At 52.4% G+C, this 27,092-nt stretch overlaps 13 protein-coding genes across 13 annotated transcripts; 7 read left to right on the top strand and 6 right to left on the bottom strand.

The window, feature by feature from the left end:
* Window positions 1–194: 194 nt before the first annotated feature.
* On the top strand, window positions 195–6,366 carry BU24DRAFT_209313 (uncharacterized protein). The gene is made up of 2 exons (XM_033521915.1): window positions 195–281; window positions 569–6,366. The coding sequence occupies exon 2, from the start codon at window positions 611–613 to the stop codon at window positions 6,155–6,157; it is 5,547 nt and encodes a 1,848-aa protein (XP_033385080.1). The 5' UTR covers window positions 195–281; window positions 569–610; the 3' UTR covers window positions 6,158–6,366.
* A 142-nt stretch (window positions 6,367–6,508) lies between these two features.
* BU24DRAFT_441721 (uncharacterized protein) lies at window positions 6,509–8,975 on the bottom strand. Its single transcript, XM_033530464.1, has 2 exons — window positions 8,797–8,975; window positions 6,509–8,726 (listed from the first exon to the last, which is right to left on the bottom strand). The coding sequence occupies exon 2, from the start codon at window positions 8,605–8,607 to the stop codon at window positions 6,631–6,633; it is 1,977 nt and encodes a 658-aa protein (XP_033385081.1). The 5' UTR covers window positions 8,608–8,726; window positions 8,797–8,975; the 3' UTR covers window positions 6,509–6,630.
* A 170-nt stretch (window positions 8,976–9,145) lies between these two features.
* Window positions 9,146–10,931, top strand: BU24DRAFT_370687 (LuxS/MPP-like metallohydrolase). Its single transcript, XM_033524441.1, has 4 exons — window positions 9,146–9,450; window positions 9,515–9,689; window positions 9,740–10,590; window positions 10,650–10,931. The coding sequence occupies exons 1-4, from the start codon at window positions 9,193–9,195 to the stop codon at window positions 10,743–10,745; spliced, it is 1,380 nt and encodes a 459-aa protein (XP_033385082.1). The 5' UTR covers window positions 9,146–9,192; the 3' UTR covers window positions 10,746–10,931.
* Window positions 10,932–11,304: 373 nt separating this feature from the next.
* On the top strand, window positions 11,305–11,714 carry BU24DRAFT_347756 (uncharacterized protein; the record flags this gene model as incomplete). Its single annotated transcript, XM_033523538.1, has 3 exons — window positions 11,305–11,397; window positions 11,453–11,484; window positions 11,606–11,714. The coding sequence occupies 3 exons, from the start codon at window positions 11,305–11,307 to the stop codon at window positions 11,712–11,714; spliced, it is 234 nt and encodes a 77-aa protein (XP_033385083.1).
* Window positions 11,715–11,872: 158 nt separating this feature from the next.
* On the bottom strand, window positions 11,873–14,735 carry BU24DRAFT_451209 (Mak10-domain-containing protein). The gene is made up of 4 exons (XM_033531084.1): window positions 14,392–14,735; window positions 14,170–14,237; window positions 13,639–14,108; window positions 11,873–13,587 (listed from the first exon to the last, which is right to left on the bottom strand). Exons 1-4 carry the CDS (start codon window positions 14,462–14,464, stop codon window positions 11,979–11,981), a joined length of 2,220 nt encoding a protein of 739 aa, XP_033385084.1. The 5' UTR covers window positions 14,465–14,735; the 3' UTR covers window positions 11,873–11,978.
* Window positions 14,736–14,765: 30 nt separating this feature from the next.
* Window positions 14,766–15,437, bottom strand: BU24DRAFT_492777 (uncharacterized protein). Its single transcript, XM_033533914.1, has 3 exons — window positions 15,381–15,437; window positions 15,198–15,312; window positions 14,766–15,133 (listed from the first exon to the last, which is right to left on the bottom strand). Exons 1-3 carry the CDS (start codon window positions 15,410–15,412, stop codon window positions 15,056–15,058), a joined length of 225 nt encoding a protein of 74 aa, XP_033385085.1. The 5' UTR covers window positions 15,413–15,437; the 3' UTR covers window positions 14,766–15,055.
* Window positions 15,438–16,031: 594 nt separating this feature from the next.
* Window positions 16,032–16,866, bottom strand: BU24DRAFT_323531 (N-terminal nucleophile aminohydrolase; the record flags this gene model as incomplete). The annotated part of the gene is made up of 3 exons (XM_033522958.1): window positions 16,032–16,616; window positions 16,666–16,777; window positions 16,829–16,866. Coding segments are annotated over 3 exons (735 nt in total), but the record flags the coding sequence as incomplete, so codon positions are not given.
* Window positions 16,867–17,237: 371 nt separating this feature from the next.
* On the top strand, window positions 17,238–18,085 carry BU24DRAFT_423106 (vacuolar protein sorting 55). The gene is made up of 3 exons (XM_033528152.1): window positions 17,238–17,310; window positions 17,389–17,602; window positions 17,703–18,085. Exons 1-3 carry the CDS (start codon window positions 17,275–17,277, stop codon window positions 17,834–17,836), a joined length of 384 nt encoding a protein of 127 aa, XP_033385087.1. The 5' UTR covers window positions 17,238–17,274; the 3' UTR covers window positions 17,837–18,085.
* Window positions 18,021–19,058, bottom strand: BU24DRAFT_423108 (UPF0220-domain-containing protein). The gene is made up of 3 exons (XM_033528153.1): window positions 18,883–19,058; window positions 18,448–18,812; window positions 18,021–18,392 (listed from the first exon to the last, which is right to left on the bottom strand). The coding sequence occupies exons 1-3, from the start codon at window positions 18,973–18,975 to the stop codon at window positions 18,329–18,331; spliced, it is 522 nt and encodes a 173-aa protein (XP_033385088.1). The 5' UTR covers window positions 18,976–19,058; the 3' UTR covers window positions 18,021–18,328.
* A 92-nt stretch (window positions 19,059–19,150) lies between these two features.
* On the top strand, window positions 19,151–20,013 carry BU24DRAFT_209399 (uncharacterized protein). The gene has a single exon (XM_033521916.1). It carries the CDS (start codon window positions 19,278–19,280, stop codon window positions 19,863–19,865), a length of 588 nt encoding a protein of 195 aa, XP_033385089.1. The 5' UTR covers window positions 19,151–19,277; the 3' UTR covers window positions 19,866–20,013.
* On the bottom strand, window positions 19,915–21,905 carry BU24DRAFT_209401 (medium-chain fatty acid ethyl ester synthase/esteras-like protein 1). Its single transcript, XM_033521917.1, has 5 exons — window positions 21,705–21,905; window positions 21,404–21,628; window positions 20,484–21,159; window positions 20,303–20,426; window positions 19,915–20,246 (listed from the first exon to the last, which is right to left on the bottom strand). The coding sequence occupies exons 2-5, from the start codon at window positions 21,612–21,614 to the stop codon at window positions 19,965–19,967; spliced, it is 1,293 nt and encodes a 430-aa protein (XP_033385090.1). The 5' UTR covers window positions 21,615–21,628; window positions 21,705–21,905; the 3' UTR covers window positions 19,915–19,964.
* Window positions 21,906–22,177: 272 nt separating this feature from the next.
* On the top strand, window positions 22,178–25,242 carry BU24DRAFT_423111 (uncharacterized protein). Its single transcript, XM_033528154.1, has 3 exons — window positions 22,178–23,127; window positions 23,177–23,933; window positions 23,987–25,242. Exons 1-3 carry the CDS (start codon window positions 22,192–22,194, stop codon window positions 24,892–24,894), a joined length of 2,601 nt encoding a protein of 866 aa, XP_033385091.1. The 5' UTR covers window positions 22,178–22,191; the 3' UTR covers window positions 24,895–25,242.
* A 190-nt stretch (window positions 25,243–25,432) lies between these two features.
* Window positions 25,433–27,043, top strand: BU24DRAFT_423112 (acyl-CoA dehydrogenase NM domain-like protein). The gene is made up of 2 exons (XM_033528155.1): window positions 25,433–26,340; window positions 26,394–27,043. Exons 1-2 carry the CDS (start codon window positions 25,610–25,612, stop codon window positions 26,989–26,991), a joined length of 1,329 nt encoding a protein of 442 aa, XP_033385092.1. The 5' UTR covers window positions 25,433–25,609; the 3' UTR covers window positions 26,992–27,043.
* The last annotated feature ends 49 nt before the right edge of the window (window positions 27,044–27,092 follow it).

Genomic DNA, 27,092 nt, shown 5'->3' on the forward strand with positions numbered 1-27,092 from the left:
CTCTAGTCTACCTCGCACCTCGTACCAAGAGGTAACTACCAGTCCGCTACATACTAATTACTAGCTACTAACTCGTACCTCCTCACTCACTCTCACCACACACCTACAACATACCCACCTCCGCCTCATATACTTCGACCATGCCGCCCCGCATCGTGTCCTTTCTGTAGCAATCCTTTCGCGCATTCTCTCGCATCGTCCGATTCCGAGCTTCTTGTCTCCTCCGCCAGCAGCCTAGCATTGCCGCGGCAGAGCAAAGAGCTTCTGTTCTCCTTGTACAGGTATGTATTCCGCTCGTGACGTCGAGTGGAAAGGGATAGTTTCATTCCCCTATCCCCCCATCTGCCACCCACAAATCTTACACCTTTGGCCCCTTCTTATATCAGACAATTCTCCGCGCCTCATATTTCGCCTTATATATTCTCCGCGCCCGATTCCTTTCAATCCTCAACGCGACTCCCTTCAGCGCGGGACGAATGTTCGGGATTCACACTGCGCGCGCTCCCGCCCTAGCCCGACCCAACGGCGTACTACGCCTCCAATTCAACGTTAATTAATATTGCTTCAGTTTTACATATACCCTTTTTTACATTAGACGATAATTGCTATAATGGACCACGACGACGGCCCCAATTTTGGTTATGCGTATGGTGGTGCTGGAAACAATGGCTCGGAATCTCCTGCCAGACCATCGTGGAATCCCGCATTGAGGCCCGACCACGACGAAACATCGAGCGCGGCCAGCGAATCCAGCGAGGAGATTACCAGTAATCCTGCACCAGCTGCGAAACCTGTAGTGGTTGCAAATCCACCACCAAAAGCACCTGTAGCTGCCGAGGACAGCTCAGAAAGTGAAGAGGAAGAGGAGGACGAGGAGGAAGAAGAGGAGGAAGACGAAGAAGAGGACGAGGACGAGGAAAGCGACGATGATAAGGCTGAGACGGTACCTGAGCGTGCGGCAATTGCGCCTGCACCTCAGGCTACCGCACACCCAACCAAAAGTCCACTCGAACCTGAACCCACCGCCGACATCAACAAGCTCGATCAACAACCAGCTGCTCTACCGAACCAACCTGCGCCGCAACAAGCAACGAACGAGCCAGAGGAGTCCTCGGAGGATGAATCTGACGAAGACTCTACCACAGATGGTGCGCAAGACGTCGCTAAAACCGAGGCAGCGCGGGACCTCACAAACGGAGATGTGTCCAAATCCGAACCGTCCCAAGAAGTAGAACCTATCCACAACAATGTCTCAACACTCGAAGAGAAGCCCGCGCATAATTACGAGCACCAAGGGGAAACCACACTTCTGGAGGATGCGGTCGTAGAGAGCGAGAAGGCACCACTCGTTGCCGATTCGCAGCCGACGACGGACGATTGGGGAGCTGCTGATGAGGAATTCGACTTTGGACCCAAATCCCAGGATCCCCTTCTCGAAACACCTCACGCAGAAGCTGTCGGAACCACAGTCGGCGACGACGTCATTGGTAATACCAAAGTGGGTGGTAACACTGGTGATGGGATAGATTGGGGTGCTGGCGATGATCAGGATTTCTTCAGTAACGCAACCGCAGCGAAGGATGCCCCAGCTAAGAGCGGACCGGGGAGCGACGCTATGTGGGACCTGGAGCTCGACTTGGACGATGAGTTTCTTCCAGATGCAGACGAGCCTGCGGCACCTTTTGACCTAGACGATGACGGCTTCCTGGATGATGCACCTCCTGCAGCCGTAGAGCAGCCTGTACAACCTGCTGCGCCATCGCGATCCGTCTCCAGCATCTCTAATCGCTATGCACCGCAGAGCACACCAGCACCACAACCCGCGGCTAGTCCATATACTGTTCCAGGACCTCAATTCACGGATCTGTCGAAGGCTCAACAGCCGAAACCCGCAGTTACTCCAAGCTACGGCGCATACGGTCAGGCATCCCCATACCAACAGCCAGCCCGCCCTGCGATGACAAGCTCGGCTCAAAGCTTTGCGGACAAGGCCAAAGGAGGATATGCTTCGCCATATGACCTACCTGAAGATGTTGTGACCACACGAAGGCGACCAGCACCTCGTCCTCTGGGGTCTACAACCCAGTCTGTGCCGCCTCCTCCAAGAAGCAGCAGTCTGTCTTCGAGCACAGGCGTTGCACCCCCTCGTCCACCCCCAGCTTCAAGCATGTCAACGTCAAGCCTTTCTCCTCCCACGTCAGGTCATTCCAACCAGGCCGAAATGTCTGGAATGCCACCACCACCAAAGCCAGCTTCTTCGAGAACGCCATCGAACGACTTCTTCGCCGAACTCCCTGTCACATCGAAGCCGAAACCAACAGGGCGTTATACACCTCAACCACACGTACCGCAGCAATCTCCACCGCTTCACCCACCTCCCCATATACTTCCAAAGGAACGAACCAGTTCTTGGTCTTCTCTGCGCAACGAAATACTTCCGGATGACAACAGCCATAATGCTCAGCTTCGCCAACCCGACCGATTGCCAGTCTTTCCCGATCACCCGTCTGTCCCCGTTTCTAGCAACAGTCTCCCAGTGCCTCAGCCTGTTTCTGCCCCTCCTTCTACCAGCAGATACTCTCCTGCGCCACCATCTTCATTGCCATCCACAAGCCGCTTCTCTCCAGCGCCTCCGGCACCGCCAGCAGCTACCTCGAGATACTCACCAGCTCCTCCCCAGGCAGTTCCTCATAATCGTAACGTGTCAGACCCGCTAGGGCTTTCCAGGTCGCCGGCGCAACCTTATGCTCCAAGGACTTCGAGTCCGCTTGCTTACAATCCCGCCTTGGACGACCAGCGATCTGTCTCTCAGCCGCATGACCCACATGTTCATGCGCCAGGCCATCATACAATGCATTCTGCGGATAGTGTTCCTCGCATGCCATTCAGAAATCCCCTGGAGGGAGTGAATGAGACGGAGGAACAGAGAAGCGCTCCTCCGACAGGGCGACCTTCGACCGCTAGGTCCCAGACCCCGCCTATGAGAAGCAGTCCTTCTTCTACCGTTGGATCACCGAGAAAGACCTCTAGCTACACTCCTCAATTCCAGCCGGTCTCTCAGCCAGGAGTACTTTCTCCTGTTCGTTCGTTGACTCAATCACCAGAGACAACAACTAAGCAGCCCCACTATCGCCAGATCTCCAATGAACATCCTCCTTCAGCTTACGGCATTGCGTCGCCTCCTGCCCCATACGGAGTGCAGAGCACGCCGCCTACTGCAAATATCATTCCACACAAGCGACAAATCTCACACGACTTCCAGTACATCGCACCTACAGACGAGCGGGTATCCGATCCGCTCGAGCGATGGAAGGGATATCCCATCTTCCATTGGGGTCTTGGTGGCACTGTCATTACCAGCTTTCCGAAGCAGATTCCTCGCTATGGCGGAGGGGCATCCATGCCAATGATGAAGTGTAGCCCTGGCGAGGTGAAAATTCAAAGCGTGAAAGATATACTTCCTTTGTCAGAAGAGATCTCCAAGTTCCCCGGGCCTCTCAAAGCAAAGAGTAAGAAGAAGGAAGTTTCGACATGGTTGGGTCGGGGCATTGAATCCCTTACCAGCAAGGTTGAGGATCCTGGTATTGAGAACTCCATGAACCCAGCCGACTTCAAGCGACTGGAGGAAAAAGCATTGCTTTGGAAGGTCCTGCAGACATTGGTGGATAATGACGGCCATCTCGAGGGCAATCCCACTGTGGAAGCAGCTGTACGAAGGATATTTTCTCCTGAAGGGGCAGAAGATGCTCCAGGAAATGATGGTTCATTCTCGACTGGCGCCGATCTTGTCGGTCTAAGCAGGTCGAACACTCTGGCTCAAGCAGAGCCCCTCGATCCCAAAGCCGTAGAAGAACTCCGGAAACTTCTCACCAAGGGTGACCGGGAAAAGGCAGTTTGGCACGCCGTCGATCAGCGTCTTTGGGGCCATGCCATGCTCTTGTCTTCCACCCTGAGCAAGGATGTGTGGAAACAAGTCGTTCAGGAGTTCGTTCGCCAGGAGGTGAAGAAGACTGGTCGAAACAACCAGGCGCTTGCAGCTCTCTATGAAGTCTTTGCCGGCAACTGGGACGATTGCATTGACGAGCTTGTTCCTGCTTCAGCACGTGCCGGCTTCCAGATGATCAGTACGGATGGAGCTGGTTCTAACCAGGATGCCTTACAAGGCCTTGACAAGTGGCGAGAGACACTTTCTTTGATCTTGAAAAATCGAAGTGAGGGTGACAATGCGGCACTCTTGTCACTTGGTAGGCTCTTGGCGGGTTACGGCCGAGTTGAGGCTGCACATATTTGCTTCATTTTTGGACGCTCCATGGCCTATCTTGGAGGTGTTGATGACCAGCAATCGGATATCGTCCTTGTTGGTGCTGACCATCGTGCCTATCCTTTAGATGTCGGCATCGATGTCGAACCAATCTTGTTGACTGAAATCTACGAGTTTGCACTCTCGTTGGCCGCGACTACTGGGTCACACGTTATCCCCCATCTGCAAAACTACAAGCTTGCTCATGCATACACTCTCGCCGAGCATGGCTTCATGACAGATGCCCAGGCTTACTGTGATGCTATTGCCATTGCAATGAAATCTACTACGAGGATCTCGCCATATTACAATGCAAGCTTCATCTCTACCCTAGATGATCTAACGAAGCGCCTATCTCAATCTCCTAAAGATAGTTCTTCTTCCTGGATTTCCCGGCCCAGCATGGACAAGGTCTCAAGCTCGTTCATGTCCAAGTTCAACAGCTTCATTGCTGGTGATGAGGACGATGCAGCTTCCGTCGGTGTTGGAGGGGCAGAGGCTGGTCCATTCGCAAAGATTGCTGGAAGCACGCCTAACCTCAGCCCGACTCAGTCAAACGTCGATCTGTACGGTGCATACTCAGGCTACAGTGCCACTCCTCCTGCCCCTGCCGCGCCTTCGACTGCGACTTCTTCTCGCTATGCTCCCTCAAGCAATGCATATGCGCCCAGGTCTTCGTCAGAGCAGGTCCGGCCGACATATGAGCCTCAGGGTCGATCGTCTTTCGATTCGCAGCCTTCCAACGCATACATGCCTTCGCCGTCTCTGGGAGCGCCATACACTCCGTCGCAAGCGCAATTCAGTCCTAGAAGCGATACGTCCAAGACAAATTCCTATGCACCTCTTAAATCGCCGCTTGCCCCCACGCAGGGCTCTTCGTATCAACCAACCCCACCACTCGAAGACCGATCGATATCTTATGGTAGTAGCTATGAGCCTCCACGGGCAAGCTTCGAGGCTTCGCAGCCATCGGTACCTGAGGAGACCACCCAGTCATCGGGCGGGTACGAGCCTCCCACAACCTCATATGAACCTCCCTCTTACCAGCCATATGAGCCTGATGAGGAGACAAAGCCGGAGGAGGAGGAAGAAGAGAAGCCCAAGAAGAAGTCCTTCATGGACGATGACGACGACGATGATCTCGCCAAACGAGCCGCATCCCTCAAGATCAGCTCCAAGTCCGACGCCGACCGCAAAGCAGACGAAGCATTCCGCAAGGCCGCGGAAGCCGACGCCCAGCGAGACAAGGAAGCAGCCGCAAAGAAGGCCGGAGGCGGCTGGTTCGGAGGCTGGTTTAAGAAGGACCCGAACGCAGGCCCAGGACCGATCAAAGCCAAGCTCGGCGAGGAGAACAGCTTCTACTACGACCCGGAGCTCAAGAAATGGGTCAACAAAAAGGGCGGCGCAGCCGAAGCCTCGAAGCCCATGGCCACGCCTCCACCCCCGCGATCAGGACCCCCGTCCCGCAACGTCTCTGGCAACACCGTCGCCGCACAGCACGCCCTCGGCGGCAGCACCCCCTCAAGCCTTCCCCCGACCTCCATGATGGCAGGCGGACCACCAACTTCGAACCCCCAGCGCAGCTCCAGCATGCCACCGCCCATGTTGCCCCTCGGCGGCCCGCCCTCCCGCTCCTCAACACCAGGCCTCATGTCCGACTCTGAGGGCGGCGGCAACAAAGCCCCTCCGCTCGTCAACCCGGGTCTCCTTGCCAGTGGCCCCCCGTCCAGACCTAGCACAGGCCTCAGCAACGCGAGTTCCATCGACGACCTCCTCGGCGCCGCGACCGCGAACAAGGGACCCAAGAAGGGGAAGAAGAGGGGCGGAAGGTACGTCGACGTTATGGCGCAGAAGTAGAGACCCACAAAGCAGGGGGAGGACTACATATGCATTTTACCGGCGCCACACGGCGCATTGTTTGTAAGTGAGACACTTGGTTCTGTCTTTGGATACAGGGCAGAGGATCGTGGATGGAGGAAGCACTGGTTTTCGTTGGTCCTTATTGTTGGTGTTGGTGTTGGTGGTTTTGGGGTTTTATGTTGGATGGTTGGGAGGATGGAAAGGGGGTGGGAAGGGGGGAAGTGGTGGGGGTTTGTACAGAGTATTAGGGTATGGAAAAATCTTGATGTTTTTGATTGTTTGACTTTTTGTTTCTTTTGATATGTGAACATGATATTGAATGAGGGATGTGTCAGGGGGCCAAAGGGTGGTTGGTATACTTTTGATTTGGGTTCTTCTGCATGCTACATACCATATGTACATACGTGTATTTGTATCTTTCGTGATGTGGGAATCTCGAATAATCTTACTACTGAGGTCGCGTCCGTCCATCAAGGCGACGTCAACGGCCCGGTATGATCCCTCAACGTCGCCACGAGATCGTCCTCCCTGAGCAACTGCAGCAGCAATTTATCCTGCACCTCCTTCCACTTCCTCAGCACGCTCAACTCGTCCTGACTCAGCCACTTCTCCTCATTCCCCACGACATCGCTCCTCTCGGCCTTATTCAGCAGCTCCCGCACCTTCTCCTTCTCGAACGCGATGCGCTGCAGGATCCGTATCATGCCTTTGTACGTGTCGTGCAGCAGCTTCTCGCGCGCGCGCTGCCGGTCGTACCATATGAGGTGGATGGAGTGCTTCGCCTCGCGGCGCTCGACTTTCGGGATCTCTTGTGTTTGCACGAAGCCCTGGACTGCCATTTCGTTGGCGATCTGGCGGATCTCGCCGGCGGGCATCATCATCGTGTTGCAGGTTTGGCGCTCGTCGAGTTTGCCTTTCTTTTTGAGGGCGCGGATGAGTTTGACGCCGAGGGGGCCGCGGTCGCCGCCGCGGGATTGGATGGTTGTTTCGATTTCGTGCTGGATGAGGGATTTGGAGAGCTCGTCGAACTCGACGTGCCACTGTGAGAAGCCGGCGCGGGAATGCCAGGTCGTGAAGTGGAAGGGGTCGTCGGCGAGGCGGCGGATGTGGCAGTCGATGACTTTGGTGCGGGTTTGGTAGCTGAGGGTTGTGGGATCGACGGGCGGGTTGATTTGCCGGTTCGTGGTGTCGTAGCGAACGCGCGTGTCGGCTTCGACGAGTCGGACGACGTGGTAGGGGTCTAGGCCGTCGAGGATGTCGAGGTCTTTGTCGAGTTTCTTCGCGACGTCTTGCGCGGTTACGAGGTGCTTGTCTTGGACTTCGGGTCCCATTGCGTCCGGGTCGGAGGGGGGTGGATCGGCGTAGGGTTCGTAGGCGCGGGCTATGGTTGTTTCCATGAGGCGGAGCATGACTTCGTAGATTTTGGCTGTGACGGGGCCAAGGCGTTGCTCTACGAGGTGGACGAGCTGCTCGGTGCGGAGGGCGACGGAGATCTTCTCTGGATTCGTGCGGATGACGAGGCCGCTTTCTAGCATGACGATGTTGTTTGCGTCTCGTGGCTGCCATTCGAGCGCGCCTTGTTTCAGGCGTTTTGTGGTCCTGCTGAAGTCGGGATCGGATGCTAATCGCTTTCGAGAGTTGCATTTGGGCACTCGACACCAGTCGTCCCGCATGGCTCGTTTCCGTGAGTTGATTTCAAAGACCATTTGCTCTTTTGCTTTGACGCCACTGGGCATCTTGCCGTCGTGTTGTTCACCGAGGACTTCTCGTTGCACCATGCCCTGGATATCTCCTGGAGAGAGGTATTGGATCTCGTCAACTCTTATTATCCATCCTTCCAGCATGAGATGATGTATGATAGCATCTAGCTCTTCTTCGGATTGGATTGTGAGATCATTAACATCTTCCTCTCCCTCTCCGTGACCATTACTGTGACCGTTGTTATGCCCATTTGCTCCATTCGCGGTGCCATTAGGTTTGTGGCCATTCACCTTTCCGTTCACTCGTCCGCTGTCGGAGCCTGCATCGCTGTTGTTGTCTGACGGAGGAAAGTATGCTTCCCGTAAATCTTGGATTCGAGTATGGCCGAGCGCAATCAGATTAGACATCACGTTCGCGGCCTTGCCACCGAACCGATCTTCGACCGCCTTCAGAATTTTGCCATACCGCACGAGCGAATATGCCTGCTGCCAATCTATCTCGTAGTACGTCGTGGTCGGATCGAGGAATGAAGAGTGGAAGACGAGGTGCTGCTGGATCAGTACGATGAGTCCATACTTGATCTGCCTGCTGTTGAGGTAGGATGCTCGGACGATGGAGGGTAGAGTCTGGCGACCGTGACGAGCGAGAACGGTAAAGATTCGTGAAGCAAGTTCGCCGTATTGGTCTTCCACAAGCAACGTGCAGAGTTTCGCAAGGATGGGCGTGTCGCGCTGAGCGTACGACATAGTGGGGGTATAGGTTCAATGCGACAGGCCTTTACGGAGGATGGAAACGGATGTCGAGATGGGTGGATGTTTCTGCTTCAGCGCAGTGGCTCAAGGCAGCCTCTTACGCCGCTCTATTACTATTATTCTGCCCGTTATGATTCATCCCTTCGAAATAAACTTGCGGCAGCGGCGGGACCGAGGCCTTACCGGATAAAATGTATGAAGTTGAAGTCAAAGGTGAAAGAAAAGCATGCCTCTCGAATGGCACAAAGCGGGTCGCAAGAAGTCACAGCATATTCTGAAGTGTGTACGAATTCCCGGTTCTATGAGAAAGGCGGAGAAAATTCAATTCGAAGATTCGTTTCTAATTACGAGCAAAGAAAAAGTTCATCGAAGCTCTGGCTGGGAGTCGCAGCTACGAAACTATTGGGCGGGTCATGGAAAATCATATCACCGGGCCCTCGACCAATCAGAGCATCGATGATCAGAACGACGATTCTCAACTCTAAACTTCATCACGACAGCCGACTGCATCTCCATCCCATCCATCCATTGCCCTCCGCCCACTACCTCCTGCCCCGCAGCACGGCGCTCTCCTTCACAATGTTCCCCCGTTCGACAGTCTGCCGGGGCGCGCAAAGTGCTGTTCGCCGCTCAGCCGTCCACCCGGCCCAACGCCGAGGCCTCGCTGCTCCTGCATCAGGATCTTTCCAGTACCAGTCCGGCGACGCAAAGGGCGTCAAGTTCGCCAGCAGAGACTTCGCAGGACCTACCACCACTCTTGCTTTGGTTTCGAAGGCTGGAACCCGATACCAGCCACTTCCCGGGTTGACTGAGGGTCTCGCAGCATTCGCTTTCCGGGTACGCCCATTTAACATTGATAATCGCAATGGAACTGCTTGACTAACGGTCAATTGGCCTCCAGAACACCGAGCGAAGGTCGACGTTGCGAATTGTTCGCGAATCTGAGCTCCTTGGAGCCGAAGTCCGCGCCTACCATACCCGCGAAAACCTCGTCCTCGAAGCCAAGTTCCTCCGCGATGACCTTCCCTACTATGTCGAGCTTTTGGGCGAGGTAGCATCCCAGTCCAAGTTTGACCGTACGCTGAGCTTCCCAGAACGATGGAATATGAGATACTGATGAAGTTAGAATATGTCTACAAGGAGGAGGTCCTTCCCCTCATCATCGCAGCCCACAAGCGTTTCCTCGCCAATCCCGCTGAGATGGCCGTCAACTCTGCCCACAGCCTCGCTTTCCACCGTGGTCTTGGAAACCCCACTGCCTCCGCCTCCTCCGTCCCGTACACGCAGTACCTCAACGCCGAGGCGATCGAGTACTTCTCCAAGATTGCATACGCCAAGTCCAACTTCGCCGTTGTAGCCAACGGTGCCGAGCACGGCGAGTTCTCCCAATGGGTCAACCAGTTCTTCGACGGAGTCCCCGCTGCACCAATTGAGCAGACTGGTGTTGGTGCTGAGCAAACCAAGTACTTCGGTGGTGAGGAGCGTATCGCACACGCTGGTGGCAACGCTGTTGTCCTCGCATTCCCCGGCTCCAGCTCTTTCACTGGCAAGTCCTACAAGCCTGAGGTCGCTGTTCTCGGTTCCCTTCTCGGTGGTCAGTCCAACGTCAAGTGGTCTCCCGGTTTCTCCATCCTCGGCAACACCAAGGCTTCCCCCTCCACCTACGTCAAGACCACCAGCGCCATCTACTCCGATGCCGGTCTTCTCTACACTAGCATTGTTGGATCCGCACAGAACGTTGCGAAGTCTGCTTACGCTGTCGTCGACGCCATCAAGAAGGTCGCCGCTGGCGAGATCAGCAAGGAGCAGTTCGCTAAGGCCAAGGCCGCAGCTAAGTTCAAGGAGCTTGAGAACGGCCAGGACACCAAGGCCGGCATTGAGCTCACTGGATCTGGCCTTGTCAACAACAACCAGGCCTACCAGATCGACGAGGTCGCCAAGGCCATCGACGGCGTCAGCGAGGAGGCTGTCAAGAAGGTAATTATCTCCATTCCAAAGTTTTCACAAGACGTCATTGCTAATATGTTTATCCTCAGGCTGCCGCATCATTACTCGAGAACAAGGCTACTGTTTCATCAGTTGGTGACCTCTTTGTGTTGCCATTCGCCGATGAGTTGGGTCTCAAGGTGTAAAAGTAGATTACGTAGCTGGGAGGATAGATGGCAAAATCTCGCCGTAGGGCTTGGGGGCTTGTGTACCATAATCTGTGATTAGTCCCTGATAGAAGTGTCTTATATGGAGCAATTTTCTTTGTTACGCATCGAATTTATGTTTTAGACTTGCTGGTGATTTCTTGTGATTTTTTTTGGCATTTAAAGATCATGTCTTTATCAACTACCCCTACATGTCTGAATTAGGTACAGAAATCATGAAAATCAAATCATTCCGTTCAATCATGAAAATTGATTTTGGTTTCACTCACTAATAATCAAGACAAGAACTACTGATACAAAATCTATTAATATAACTAATCGTTCGAGCACAGAACCTCGTAATTGCTTCTAGACAGCTGGAGTTTGGGGCGTTCTCTTTCCCCTCCCTCCCACGTGCCAACGCGTGCGTGCATCAGCACGTCACACCCGCACCAACGAACCTCCACAACCGCAACCACCAAACAACACCCAAAACAACCTCCACAACCACAACACCACCTCCACACCACACCCCAAAAACCCGATAATACAAGGAACAATGGCACCAACGACGCTCTACCCGCGCGCAACACTCAAGAAAACCCTAAAAGCCCACGCGAACAAGCCGCTCGCCAAAAACGTGGACATCCTCGTACGTCCCCTTTCCCTTCCTCAGACTCGAGGATTGAAGCTAACATGTGGGATAGGTGTTTCTAAATTACACGCTTTTCCTGCAAGAGTACGTTTCCCCCCTCCCTTCCGCGTCCCGAATGGAATGGAATTGAATGCTGCGAGTGAAGAGCGCATCGGCGGTGTTGTTTGAATGGAAGGATGGCAATGCTGACGAGAGGGTGTTTTAGGGTTATGAAGGAGGCGAGGATAGAGTCAAAGAAGGCGGGGGAGAGGGGGGTATCGGCGAGGAGTGTGAGGAAGGTTCGGGAGAACTGCTTGAGGAAGTTCAAGGGTTGAGGGTCTGACTCTGCGTCGTATGATGGGATTGCAGGATACGGGACGAGAAGGGATAGGGGATAATGGATTTGGCGTTATGGTTGTTTGTTGTGGTTATGATACCCCATGGCATTTTTTTAGGGAAGGAAACGAGAGCTCAATGAATGGTTTATGAGTGAGGGGAATATCAATTGTTTATGTTTCCACGGCTTCGTACTACCTGTGACGATGACCTCGTCGCAATACCCTGCGTACAAATCCAACATGCAGAGTGTGCTTGAAACGCTACTTCAACTTCTGACTAACTGTAGGCACAATCCACCGATCAGAACACTTCGTCCCGACCACAATCGCCGGAATCTCCACCTTAACATCAACAGCAACCCCACTCTCGCTCCCCTCAACCTTCCTCACCGCGCCCTTCAAGCGCGCGATGACGACTCCAAACAGCACCGCACTCTCAACCAACCCCTTAAACTCCTCCTTCCACGCTGTTTCTGCACCGCTGGCTTTCGCGCCCGCTGCCCCTTGCTTCTTCATGCCCTGCAACCTGCCCTTCGCGTTCTGTAGCGCGGCCTCCATGTCTGTCCACAGCCCGCTCTTCGGATCCAACATACTCGCAGCGAACGCCGCGTTCGGCCTCTCGTACGGTCCAAACGGCTGGAGAAGCGCCTGGTGTTGCGCGAAGGGCTCCACCTCTGGAGGCTGCAGGGCGAGGAACGGTTTCATGCGCAGTTCGTAGCGCAATTCCTCTGTGCTGAAGGGTCGTTTGGGCACGGGCACCAGGCGCAGGTAGAGCAGCACGGTGTATAGTTTCGCCATGGCGGCGCTGAGGTCCTGGAGCGCGGTTGCTTCGCACTGTAGGGACTCGATGTGGGATGCATACTCTACGTTTTCGGGGTCGCTTGTGTCGATAATGCCGCTGGCGATGCGCTGGGCGTGGTGCTCGGAGATGCGGGAGAGGACGAGGGCACGTCGCGAGGCGATGATCGAGAGGAAGTTGTACATGCTTGCGTATTCGTCGGGCAGGTAGATGTCCTGTTCGAAGCCGAGAAGGACGATTCGCTCGACCATCCAGAGCTTTTTGTGGTACGTCCAGGTTGTGAGGGCGTCGTGGAGGACTTGCTCGCGGATCCCCATTTCGTCGACCACGCGGTTGATGTCCTCGTCGACGATGCCGGCGTCGGCTTGCAGGTTGTCCCAGCCGATGATTACGTGCGTCATCATACGGCGCAGGCGGCAGCGGTTCTGGCCGAGGGCGGTCCAGAAGTCGAGGTAGGGTTGGCTAGCTCGTTCTATGAACTCATCGACGAGGAGGGAGAGTTGGAGTCGGGGCGATTTTGGCATGAGTGGGTTGCGTGGAGGCGAAAGTGCCCAGTTTGACTGGTCTGTGACGGGTGACAGTGGGTAGACGAGACCCTTCACATCTAGGAGAGGTAAAGACATTCCCGTATTGAGAGTTTCTGGGTGGAAGAGGATTGTGCCTAGGTAGGATCTAGCGTACGTTAAAGGCGCTGGCTTTCTGCCAGCGTATGCCCAAAGAAATGATTGAAATTCGATGGGGTCTGATGGGAGATCCACGAAGTTCGTTGCTTGCTCGCAATCGGTACAAATTTGTTGCAGCTTCTCAAAAGCATCTTTGAATTCGAACTCCACGATCGGCCGTGGTGGGACAGTGGAAGCTAGTCTGCGTTGGATCTTGGTGGTGAAGGAGGATGGTACTGGTTTTCCAAGTGGCTGGGTGTCTTTGATGGGTTGAAGATTAGATCTGATGGGTGGCCAATATGACTCTAGTTGAGAAAGGGGGCAATCGGGATCTAGGGCTATAAGGAAGTCTTTGCGGAATTGAAGGCGAGTAATAATTGCGGAGCGAACATCTTCGCTGAGATCCGGTCTGGTAGGCTGGTTAGAATAGTATACCAATGGAATGCTTGAGTAGACTTACTCGCTCTCGATGTTCTCAATGGCAGCGTCCAGTTCCCTCATGAAAACATCCAAGGGTATTTGAACAAACAACACCCGGTTGTACGTATGTGTGCAGAAGTCTTCTTCTTCAAAGTAATCCCTTCCCGTGACTTTGGCGATCACGTAGTCGCAACACTTGATCACCGCAAGACAATAGGCTCTTAATGCTTCAAGCAAAACCCCTGGCCTTCTTTCGTCCGGTATGGACCCTCGATAGAACTGGGCCTGGGCAAGTGTCTTAGGCTCGGGCCACAGCAAATTGTCGATGTAGACTGAAGTGAAAAGAGTTTGTGAGAGAGGGTAGCCAGTGTGCCATGCCATCTCGTGACACAGAAGCTGGTCCATTATACCGACCAGCTCTTCTGGCAATATGGAATTCAAGGCGTCATAGTCATGTTCAAGAGTTTCTCCAGGTTTCAAGAATCCACTGTCCATTTTGGAGTCCATGATCTGTATTGGGCAGTCAGGCTACTGCGTGCATGCATGCAGAAGTGGACGGGAGCAACGATACCTCCAGAGCCCCGATGGACTCGAACAATGTGAACAAATCATCTTTCACAAGCTGGCCAACCTCCAAAGCTATGCAAAGTAATTAGCGGACTATTCTGGGTAACTTGATTTTGATAATGAACAGTAGCTGAAGGGCATCAATGCCAAGCAAACTCAGTGGGGTGCCTGATATACCCGGGAAACATCGAAAGCTGAAAGACAGAACTGAGAGGAGAGACTATACCGTTGCAGGCGCGAGTGAATTTCTCAGTAATATCGTGTACTTTCGGTTCTGGGGGTCTCGTAGATTGCTGCATGGCTCTTCTCAGCGGCAGACTAACATTGTGTCGCTTATCCGAATCTCGGTGGTCGTTGGGATGGCCTGAGCGCCCGTCAATGAAGAGTTTACGAATTACAAGAATTACAAGCACAAACTAGGATTTATTAAAGGCAGAATGACATCAGCTTCCTCTCGCGCGGCTGTGTTGTTGCGCAAAGGATGCTCTGCCATGTTTGGGTGATGGAGTAATTAGAGGTTCCGATGCGGAAGAGATTATGTGACTAGAAGGGAAGCGCGGGCTCGTTGGTAGGTGGGTGGTTAACTTGGATTTGGTTTTGGTGAGGTTTGCAGGTTTAAGATTGGTAAAGTGGACCAACAACGGATCGTCAACTCATTGCAATTGACACCACAGAACACAGGCAGAACACATGAATAATCAATCATTGGACGTAAGCGTGAGGCTCAGAACCCTTCGTGCATTTAGATTCGGTGATGTTACAGAATATACAGAGCCCGGTGCACTGCCATTTTCCCCTTCCGCTGGTCCTTCACAGGCACCTCCGCATCATTCGCGAATGCCAATTGCCATTGCCATCACCAATCATCTCATATCTCCAATTGCACACGTCTAGGATGAAGCAGCGGCCTCGGTAGCGTTGGCAGCGTTGGCAGCGTCGAGGTTCTTGACCTCACCCTGCTTGCCGTTCTAGATGTCCTTCCATCAGTGTCCAATCCCCGAATCCGCAATTGCGTCCTCTTTCAACACTCACCTGCCACTTGGCGAACCTGAGCTCGCTCTCGCCTCGCCTCTCGGCAGCGATTCTCTTATCCTCCTTGAGGGAGCGGCGGACAACGCGCGATGCGACGGCGATGTAGCGGTTGTAGCTAGAAAAATCGTTAACGACAAGTCCTATGGATCGATTGCGGTACCGGCGGCGGGATGGAGGGCGTACGTGAGACCTGCGGCTTTCCACGCGGCTGTCATTGTGGCGGTATGGAGTTGGAGAAACGGGGGATTCGTTCGGTGGAGGAGATGGAGGGTTTGGTGGATGGAAGAGTCGATGAGCTTGGGTATCTTGAGCCGCGAGAGCTTCCGATGCGCTAGTTCATGATCACGTGATTCATATATACTTCCTTCGCAACCGTTTAACTAATGTACCACATGTTTAATAGATAGCAATACAATCGAATTAAACGAATATTACCTCCATTTTTTTTTTCAAAGAACTGGAAAATATACCTCTCATGTCAAATGGTCATGCCAGAACTTGGGTAGTAACTATCGATTATCCCAGAAAGGTTGAATGTTGATCAATGTCTACCTAGGGGCCCAACCCAGGTAAGCAACATCTACGGAAAGGGTATGACGATCAAGTAGTTTTGACGAGGTTGAATGTAATATTCATGACTTGGTTTCATTTCTATACTCATGAGCCGCAAACCGAGATATGACAACGGCTTTCAAAGGGTCGTGTCGTTCCCCGCTACATCATTGCATGTAACTACGTCGAGCATCTGTGCCCGGTCGTCTTGAAGGTGGATGGATCTGCTGCCATTCATATGTGTCATGTTCCTCATGAGTCTGTCTCCATAGCCTCTGTCTCTTCGTCTCCTCCCTGCTGGTTCTCGAACGTTGCATCAAGCCACTCCGCAATGTCCTGGCCCTCATACAACGCAAAGTTCTCCCCCACACCGGACACTCCAACACTGGTGTTGTCCACAGTCAGCTCCTTATCCTGGCTTAATGACTCCTTAAGAGCCCTCAACGCGTGCTTGACCAACTCCTCTCGGCCAGAGTCCGCGAATTCGTCCAAGTGCCTCTCTAGGTATGTTCTTGCCATTTGGGAACGAGCTCCGATGCCGCACGCAACCATCTCCTGGGTAACTCCACTTGGCTGAAATTCGAATAGATGCGGTCCCTTCTGGTCCACGCCTGCGATGAGCAGTCCCACGCCATAGGGTCGCTTGCCGTATTGCTGAGTGTTTGTCTGTGCTCGGTCTGCGATGCGGAGTGTGATCTCGGAGAGGGGGATCGCGCGGTCATAAGTAAGGCGCGATGCAAGCGACTGCTGCTTCATGAAGTTCGACAAGACGCGTGCGTCTGAGGCAAGTCCAGCGAGTGCGACACCGTAGTGCGAGTCGATGGGTATTATCTTCTTTTGGTATGATGATAGCTCTTCGGCATTACGCTATTATGGTTTAGCACATGGAGCACATTCTGGCATGAATCTCTGTTACCTTGATGGCGGCGAGGACTGCGTGGGTCTTGCTGACGATACCAACAACAACGGAACCTTGCTTGACGGCTTCGTTGGCGTATTCGACCTGGAAGATACGACCTTGAGGCGAGCTGAACACTTGTTAACAGCGAATCCAAATTATGGGACCAATGAATACTGACAAAGTCACCGAATCGTTGTCATAGTTATTTCTAAACATTGTGAAGGTGGGAGATGTAGACCGTCGACGATGGCGGGGCGACGATTCGCAGTTCGACTAATTTCAGCAAACAGGGCTCACGGGCAACTCTCTGATCGGCTCTATGAGTGGTGTAAAGGAGTTTGTTCTTGAATTGATGCGGGGGTTTATTGTCGTAGTTCAAGACGGACGTCAAGGCATCTCTGATGTTACGAAGCTCTGGAGCTACACTGCCAAGAAGTGCACGGTTCACGCCTTCCCGGCCCAGCCTCATGGCAGCGCTACGCAACCTCACCTTAAGATCCAGTTCCCGGAATAGCCAGCAACCAACCTCCAACTTGCGCCAGAACCACCTATTCGATCCATATATTCGGGAAGAGATTACATACCGCTCGCGAGCATATCACCGAATCTATACGAACCGCAGCCATGGCAGGAATCAAAACCATCATCGGACTATCCTTCGTACGTCTGCCTCCATAGCATGCTCCTCACGACATGTCTATACAATAGCATCACATTGAGGTACTAACCAGCGCATAGGTTTTGGCGATAGGCTTCCTGCTCGTTATTCTCTCCGCCGCGCTCTTCAAGAGCTATCTCACTCTCCTCGTCGTCGCAACCTACGTCGTCGCGCCTTTGCCGAACTGGATATGCGGTCGCGCAGCAAACCCGGATGATTTCATGGAGAGCTCCGGATCTGGCGTGATTGACTTTGGACGCTTCTTGACCGGTTTCTTCGTCGTTATGGGAATTGGTAAGTCGAAACATGGCAAAACTTGAACAACTATGCGCCGTCACATACCATCCGGGTACGGCCTTTCAAAGCAGGACACTTGCGCTAACTATTGCTACAGCCCTCCCCTCCCTTCTTTGGCACTCCGCGGCCATTGCTGGAGGTGCTGCTGCCATGTCCATTGTTGGCGGTCTTTTGATTTACGGAACCATCATGAGTTTCACTTTGTTCTTCCAGGAGGAGCAAGAGTTCTGACTGCAAGGCCGGGATGAGGCATAGATGACGAGGAAGAGATTTGATGTTGTATCGCATGTGAGGATGTTGTATTTTAGCGGGATCCGCGAGAGTCGTACGGGCCTCTGGGGTGCGCAGTAATACCCGAGATCGGAGGCTTTTCAGGTTCAGGTACATTGTTCCTTTTCTTTCGAATATCAAGCGCTTTTGTACAATCATGTTGGATATATTGCATTCTGGGCATCTGGTTTTCATGACATAATTCGCATGCACAGTACCTTGAGTGAAGCTTGGTGATGTAATGACGCCTTCGATTTCAACGGACAGCCCTGAACGCCTAATGCTATGATCGTACACTTCAAATTCAAGCGATGATTCCACACTTCCATATGACAATCCAAGGGTATTTCGACTGCCATGTTGTAATTGCCAATTCGCAACCCGCCTATTGTGCCAACAACAACCTCGCTGCTTCCAAGGCCATACACGCTGACCGATTTACACTTATATGATCTACAACGCAAGGTTATAGGTATATTCATCTTCCATATTCTGAGCAACCCAGAGCACAGCAGAGCTATGTATTCGTTAGCATTGTACGTCGCGAATCGCGCTACTTCTTGCAAACTCACCTGAGCATAACCAAACCATTAGCAACGACGTTACCAACACCCAGCCAAAGCGTCGGCCAGATGTACTCTCGCACGATGTATTTCAGCACAAGCACAGTGACGCTACCCGCCAATCCACCAGCCAACAGCGCAAAACCCAAGAACAGAACCAATCTAGCCTTCCACGCAACGCCGTTGCCGCTGTAACTGAAGCTGTCCGCGGAAAGGCGGGACTTGTCGATGCTGTTGATAACAAGCATGCCGAGCGCGCTGCAGATTCCGGGGATCCAGTCCACGAATGTAATGTGCACCGGAGGGTCGGATGGGTTAAGGGCGGATTTGGACCAGACAGCGATATCGATGAGGCAGTAGAAGCCGAGCGAGAACTGCGCGGGACATGTTAGTATTCATTGATGCGCGCGATTCCGAGGTCTCTGAGGGTTCGGGGCTGCCTACCAGAGCTCCTGCGGCATAGACGCCGGCTGTCCTGGTGTTGGCACTGTTCAACCAGGCAGGCTTGGGGAACCTGAAAGGATGGTGGGCCGACATATTGCAGTCTGGATCCGGATAATTGCGTATTGCTCGAAGGAGTCGGTGAATATGTAGTTGTTGACTCGAGGCCTCGTTGCTTGATAGATGGTATGTAGTTACAGTTGTTGCGCAGGTTGTCGTCGCAGTTGCAGCTTGCAAGGCCAAGGTCGCGGTTGCCGGCCCCAGCCTCTCGTACTAACCCCATCTAGTCTACCCATCGGTATCAGCAACCGCCGACCTAGACCAATGCTCACAAAAAAAGTTCGAGCTGCGCGCACTCGCAGATCCTCCACTCTACAACACACGCATCACAAACAGACATGGCACCTTCGAAACCCTCCCACAAGGGAAAACCCGGCGGCAAGCTCGGATCCGCAGCCAAAAAGCCTTCTGGCTCCAAACCCAAAGGAAGCGCGCCCACCGGAATTTCGAAGCGACAACAAAAGTCACAAACGCTGCTGAAGCCCGGCGGCGCACAGAAGACAAAGTCTAAACCTGTCAATAATGGAAGGAAAAAGAAGCGTGTCTATACAGAGGCAGAATTGGACATCCCCAAGCTCAACAGCATCATACCTGCAGGTATCGCAAAGCCAAAGGGCCAGAAGAAGGGAAAGATTTTCGTCGACGATGCTGAGAGCATGATTGCGATCATGAGTGTCGTCAATGCTGAGAAGGAGGGACAAGTGGAGAGCAAGATCATGCGCGCGCGACAATTGGAGGAGGTCAGAGAGGCGAAGAGGAAGGAGGCAGAGAAGAGGAGTGCAGAGAAGGAGAAGAAGTTTGAGGAGAGGAAACAGGGCCTCAAGAAAAAGAGGAGCAAGCAGTCGGACAAGTCTGAGTTTGACGATGTGGAAAACGAGGCTCCGCAGAAGGACAAGAAGTCAAAGAAGAGGGTCTCTTTTGGTTGAGGAGGTGAACAGGAGCAGGAAATTATTGGTGTGGTCTATGGACTATCTACGAATGATGTCTAAAAGTCTAATGATACCCTTTCTCGATGCATCAACAAATCAACTCAAGGGCACGGTCAGTCGCCTGTTTGACGGATCCCACTTCGGGTAGTTTTTGCCTGCTTCCACGTTTCCAATCACCACTGCATCATTATCCTCGTTCAAGGCGTTTAGGTCCACGCTGTCGTGCATCTTCATGAGGAAAGCGACAACTGCCGTTGCGAACCATCTTTTACCGCCGACCTGGAACCAGCTAAGATGGCCACCCCAGTTTGTAGTACACAATACGGCATATGGATTTTGTTTGAATTCTTCGAAGGGGATTGCTTCGATATGGGATATCTGTTGGGTGTAAGCTACAGTTACAGTGGGGAGAATAAAAGACTGGGGGCACTCACGGGATCATCTTCTGCGCTTACACCTAAAAATGGGATTCTGATGGCGGAGACGGCATCGGTCGATGATGAATCTCGGTAATAAGCTCCCTCCGTCGGATATCCCCAAGTCGGACCTTGTATAACTCTATTCAATGTATATTAGCAGCGTCGAAAATTCTGTCAACTTTACAGGGCCACTTACCTATCGAATTCATACAAATACCGGCAATTCATGACGTCCTCGTGTTTAATCTTCGGGTTTTGCAGTATTTGATCTTTGTGCAGTGCGTACAGCTTCTTGAGATTGGTTCCCATCGTCCTGCTGTACACCTGCATTCCGATAAACGACCTTAACAGCCCCTGATGCGAAACATCCAAATTCCAAGGATTCGAGCAAGCAACCGCAGACTTCAAAACGCACGCCTCACCCTCTTCAGCGACATAATTCGTCAGAATGTTCGCGCCCAGGGAGAACCCAATTCCATAAAGCGGCCTATTAGGGAAAGCCGACCGTAAGAATTCAACAGTCTGCCTTAGATCCCAAGTCGTACGAGCATTGAAAAGCTGAGGCGTGGTGATTTTCGACAGGGCACATCCCCGCGAATTCACAACGCATGCCTCCCAGCCTGCTGCTGTGATCGGCGCGACGACCTGCCGGAGATAAACCTCGTGAGATCCGCCAGAGAGGCCGTGGAGGCAGATTAGCATTGGCTTGTCGTCATCGCTGGAAATGTTGTCGAAGTCCTCTTTGCTGTAGTATGTGGTTCTTTCCGGGAGGGTGGTGTCGGGTTCGTAGTCGGATGGCGGGACTACGAAGTCGACGGCAAATTGGCCAGCATATAGACTATGGGTTGATTGAAATACGTTGCGTTTGTAGTCTGTTTGGAGTCAGTTTACATCTTCATTTAGATTTACTCAAACGCTGATATGGTAATCCAAACGTTAAAACTATATGCTCCAGACCAACATAATTTGGAAATTAAACTGGCGAAGACTCCTATACAGACTCTATGATGTCCAACACTCATAAAAAAGCTCACAAATACATGTGCATGGGATTAAAATCAAGTTTGATAAACAGCGATATCAATAAACAACGTCTTGATATCTTTCTACACTTACGAACTGGGGGTCCTGCGTCCTTGATGGCAGTCCACATTGTCTGAAGATGGCCATTGAAGAGTGCGGGATTTAGTCGACATGGCGGTATAACATCTTCCACAAACTGGCTAAAGGACTGCTTTCCTCCGGACTTCAATCTGAGGGTTATGGGGTCCTTAGAATGGGTGAATGATGTCTTGGCATAGCCCGCGAGCCATGTGACGTCGAACATTGTAGTGGAGCAATCTATTTTGATCAATTTAGTATTTCATCTAATAGTATAGTCTGGGGATTCAAGGATCAGAAGGAGGGAGATACTAACTATATAGAGGGCGATCGGGGTGAGGGACTCAGGACTCAGGACCAAGTACGCAGTATGATGACTTGAGATCAGACGTATCCGTGTTCCACATACAACGAATGCTGAAAAGACCAGGCTATGCAAAAGAGAACAAGATAGCTAGAATATGCCGCTTGTCAATCCTAATTCGAGCAGGAAAATGGCAAAAAAAATCTGAATAACTTTCTATCCCAAATTGACGCTCTGTGCACCTAGTTGTACTCGTAGGCCTCGGTCAATTTGAGGACAACGATTGGTTGTGTAAGCGCGTTAGGCGGGAGGTGTGACAGCCGCGTTCGCGCCGCTCAACGTCGCGCTATTGTTCTACGGTTCATCTTCAACTTCAATACGCCATGCAGTGACGACGAAGGAGCTGCTGGTGGACGTCGCCCACATCTCGATATCTACCATGGACCCGCGATACCAGTGGCCTCAGCAGGGCTACCCCAACGGCCAATATGCGCAACCTATGCATCCCAACGGCTACCCCCCCGCCGCAAACGGATTTCAACCAGTTCACCCTCAGCAGCAGATGATGCCCGTCTATCCTCCCCAGCAGCCTATGTCGAATCATCCGCAAGTCATAATACCTCCTCGACCCTCCCCTCAACAACAGTACCATCCGAACCATGCCCAAGTCCTCCAAGGGCCCCCTCCACAGCAACGATCTTCACAACCGCAAGTCGTGATTCCACCAAGAAACCTGAGTTCAAACGTTATGGGCCAGGCGCAAAATCCAAAGATACGCCAGGTTCAAGTTCCGTCGCATAAGCCTAATAGCGGAGCCCCATCACGCGAAGGACAAGGCCATGCAAGACCGCCGCAGAACGAGAATCCCGAATCGAAACCGCCCCAACGGTTGCAAGCACACCAGGAGAACATGCCTCGGCCCCAACAGCGAAATGGCAGCCTCCCGTCCTCAAATCCAAGTCAACATAGATCGCCGCTCCAGAACCAACAACAGGGTCCCTATCAGAGAACGCCGTCGTCTCAGCACCAGTCCAGCCAGCATCGAAGCTCGCTGCCCCAGACTCCATCTTCACAAAATCGCTCACACCCACAAGTAGTCATTCCGGGAAAATCTACGTCCGTCACACCTTCGTCAACGCCCACACTAGTCAATGAATCATTACCGGTGGACCTTAATGTTTTGCTTCTTGCGGCGGCCGACGAGTACATTGACGCTGCGCGTGCACTGGGATCAGTCACGGCAATGGTGCAGAGACCGGCGGATTTGGAGCAGTATCAAAAACTCATGGCAACCGGACTGGGATGCATGGAAGCTGTGCTGAAAAGGTACAACCATGCGCCGCGAGACGAGGCGAAGTTGAGGCTCAGATTTGCGAGCCTACTAGTGGAGGAAACTGACAATGATGTGGAAATTGAAGATGTCATAACGAAAGGAGTCAGTTGAGCATGATTTGATTTGTAATTTCCAGCTAACAATGCCGTAGATTGCTTTGTGTTCTAGATGCCGCCTTCTTGACATAAAATATAGCTTGCAGCACCTATCCGTCCGATACCAGGCCCAAACGAACCTCCGAGCAGCTTTCAAGACTTTGGATGGTCACATCTCGGAAGTGGAAACTTTCAGACATATAGCATGGGTCTATGCTTTCCGCTTTCTCAAGGTCTCTCTCGCACTTCAGGGGCCTGGCAAACCAGAATATGCCCCAGCGCTCCAGCAACTACATGCTATTTCCAGCCACGCAGAGCGAGAGGGTGACCGAGCAGTATATGTCACGAGTAATGTTCTACAGGCTCTCATTCACGTAAAGACTTCATCCCCGGATCGACTGGAGCATGCGCAACGTGCCATTGCCTCCGCCAGAAGTCTTCAACTGCAGACTTCCGTTGAGCAACTTGGGTCAATAGCCGCCTTGGTCGATTGTGTCGAGATTGCGTGCAGCTTGCAACAGGGAACTCCTGACAAGAATAAGGTAGCTGCATTGCAGGCGAATCTGAATACCAGTCTAGAAGCTAAATCACCATACTTTCCCATTCTCATCGAGAGGAGTTCGGGAGGGAGCTCGACTATGACGACAGGAGGGATTTTCAGAAAGACGAACGATGGTCGCGATGAGCTTGTGTTCTCCTGGCTTTCCAAGGATGATCTCACGAAGTTGGCGTACTACCTCAGTGGCGTAGTGTCGCTGGCTCATGATAGTAGAGGTCCAGATTATTTGACTGAGGGCCTTAAAACTACCCAAGGTTTGTGTCTCATCTACTCTATGAGAATTGCGCATTGACTGACTACGGCACAGAAGCTCTACAGCGGCCCTCATATGCACCCCTACCTCTCTCGACGTGCTTGCAACGAAGGAGCTGGTTATCAACTCTCGATTGGCATGTGAGCTTCACTCTAGGGCTCGTTGCTTGCCACACGGAGGACATGCGCCACACAAATGAAGCTGTGATATCTCTCCGCAATCGCCTTGGCCAGTCACCTTTCAATAATGGCGAGCCCTATACGATCATGCTACAGTACCTGTCTGGCTTGCAGGACCAGTTGAGGGGATCCTTCGATTCCGCACTTGCAGCCTGGGGCTCCCCCGTGTTTGCTTTACCGACCGCTGGCGCTCATGCCGACTTCAAGACTGACCTTGCAATTTTAGCCACCATGAATCGTATCTTGATTGTTATGAATCCTCTACACCCAGAACACTACCTTTCCGACATTCTATTTGCCCAGCTTGAACCTCTTTGCACCAACCATCCTCACCTATATATCAGTACCGCGTTTAAGCTCATCCGCGCTTTCACATCAGCAACAAAAACATCCATCAATCGCCAAAAGACGCTTGTATCGAACGCTATCGTCAGCTCGCAAAAGTTGCAACAATTCCGCAACTTCCAGTTCGTGACGATGTGCTTGAACTACATGGCTGTACTTTTCTTTGCCGATGGTATGGATACTCAGGCTGTTAAGAGCGTCCGGGCAGCCAGACAGATGGCAAATCACAACCGCAATGCGCTATGGCGGGCAGTTGCGCTAGGCTTGTGTATCCCCACATTTCAACGGCATGGATTCATGCAGGACGCAACTGCCTGCCAGATCGAACTCCAGAAATTGTGGGACTACTTACCGGACTCGATGAAGAATGAGATTGCCGGGTACACTGGGTTCCAGGAAGCCAACACCGGCAACGGCGATTTCTACATGCAGGGATGAGCTCTTTCAGGGGAGACATTAGGGATGGCGTTACAGCATTTACGAGGAGTGTCTCTTTCATCAACCGGAAAACTCAACGGGAGTCATGGATCATTTGGGTGTGTAACTGTTTATTTGTTGATGTACAGCATCAGGCGCGCTATATCCATTCAAGTTATACATGATGGAAATGCGACGAAGTGGCTATAAGACCACTTGTCGCGATCATTTGTTGTTTCTAGGGTTCACAAGGCACGGTGGGTGTTTTCGAGATAAGAAAGGCTATACGGGTATAGGTAATTTTCGGTTGTTACTTCAATACCTTTCGTACTATATCATACCCATTCAGCGATTATTACCCGCTTCGGCAGTATCTATTACATTTTGAAGCATCTATATGAGACATCCTTTGACTACTCGAGTTGCGATGTGAGAGTATGTAAACGGATCACTATGTTTGTGTTTATTTATGGCCGAGGCTTTTAACCTTGGCGCTCGATTCCCCGCAAACCTCCGCAAATCCCCATTTGATCTACCTACATCGACCAAGCCGCTGCGAGTCATCCCCATGTCACTACCGAACTCTTTCCGTAGATATTTACAATTAAATATATACCGTCATTTACGCCCAATTCACTGGTGCTGTTCTTGCTCGTTGCCGTTCCAATTCGATCTTCTCACCAATTCTAGATACCCTTTGTAGCTCCACCGAGCTGCAATTCCCATAGCCAACGTCATGGCTGCCGAGAACATGAGCTTCTCCGTCCCGCCGGATCTACAGAAATATCTCGCTGACCTTGATGCATTCATTGACGCCAAGATCAAGCCCCTACAGAACAAGGACGACAACAATCGATTCTTCGATCACCGCCGCGAACACGCGCGAACCGACTGGGATAATGGCGGTCTCCCACGCCGAGAATGGGAAGAGCTTCTTTTAGAATCGAAGAGGCTCGCCGATGAGGCTGGTTTCTTCCGTCTTTCCCTTCCGAAGCAGTACGGCGGGCAGAATTCCGCAGACGGTCGAGGGTCGAACCTATGGATGGCCGTGATCCGCGAGCATTTGGCGTCCAAAGGCCTGGGCCTGTTCAATGATCTCCAGAACGAGCACAGTATGGTCGGAAATTTCCCAGACGTAGTCATGCTCATGAACTATGGCAATGAGCAGCAAAAGGAGGAATTGATACAGGGACGGCTGAAGGGCAAGGTCAGGATCACATTTGGATTGACGGAGCCGGGTCATGGAAGTGATGCTACACATATGGAGACTCATGGACGGCCGGAGAAGAGGAATGGCGTTGATGGGTGGCTTTTGAACGGCGCGAAGAGGTGGCAGACTGGTATGCACCATGCGACACATTGCTTCATCTTCGCGAGAACACAAGGGAAGGACGGCCAGGCAAAGGGTATCAGTTGTTTCATTGTTCCCAGTGACTCACCAGGGCTTAAGGCTGAGAGCTACGAGTGGTATGTTTGGCACACTCTCGACTCAGAAATGTTATACTGATCTATGCATACAGGACACTGAACATGCCCACGGATCATGCCACCGTCTCCATCAAGAACGTCTGGGTACCCTCAACCGCTGTCCTCGGCCCCATCCACAACGGCCTAGGAGTCGCCCAAGCCTTCGTTCACGAGAACCGCATCCGACAAGCCGCCTCCTCCCTCGGCGCAGCAGTCTTCTGCGTCCGCGAATCCGTCGAGTACGCCAACCGACGCGCCCCCTTCGGCACACCCCTCTCCCACAACCAAGCCATACAATTCCCGCTCGTCGAACTTCACACACAGTGCGAGATGCTGCGGCAACTTATCCGCAAGACCGCGCTCGAAATGGACAGCATGCCGCACGTAGAAGTCGAGAAGAAGATTGGCGATAAGGTTAGCATGTGCAATTACTGGGCCAACCGGCTCTGTTGCGAGGCTGCAGATCGCGCTATACAAGTTCACGGCGGGAATGGATACAGCAGACACTTTCCGTTTGAGCACATCTGGAGACATCACAGGAGATACAGGATCACGGAGGGCAGTGAGGAGATTCAGATGCGAAAGGTGGCGGCGTATCTGTTCGGTTTTGGCGGGAGGAAGAGTCTCACGGATGCGACGTCGAAGTTGTAGTCCAATATCCATCCCTTTGTACAAGAAACCCTCCTGTAACTACCGAAAAAAGAATGGAGTCGTTCCACTTGAAACCTATAATTGCGCCTACAAAATGTGCA

Source organism: Aaosphaeria arxii (genome assembly GCF_010015735.1).
Source record: "Aaosphaeria arxii CBS 175.79 unplaced genomic scaffold BU24scaffold_4, whole genome shotgun sequence".
In the NCBI taxonomy this organism is placed as follows: domain Eukaryota; kingdom Fungi; phylum Ascomycota; class Dothideomycetes; order Pleosporales; genus Aaosphaeria; species Aaosphaeria arxii.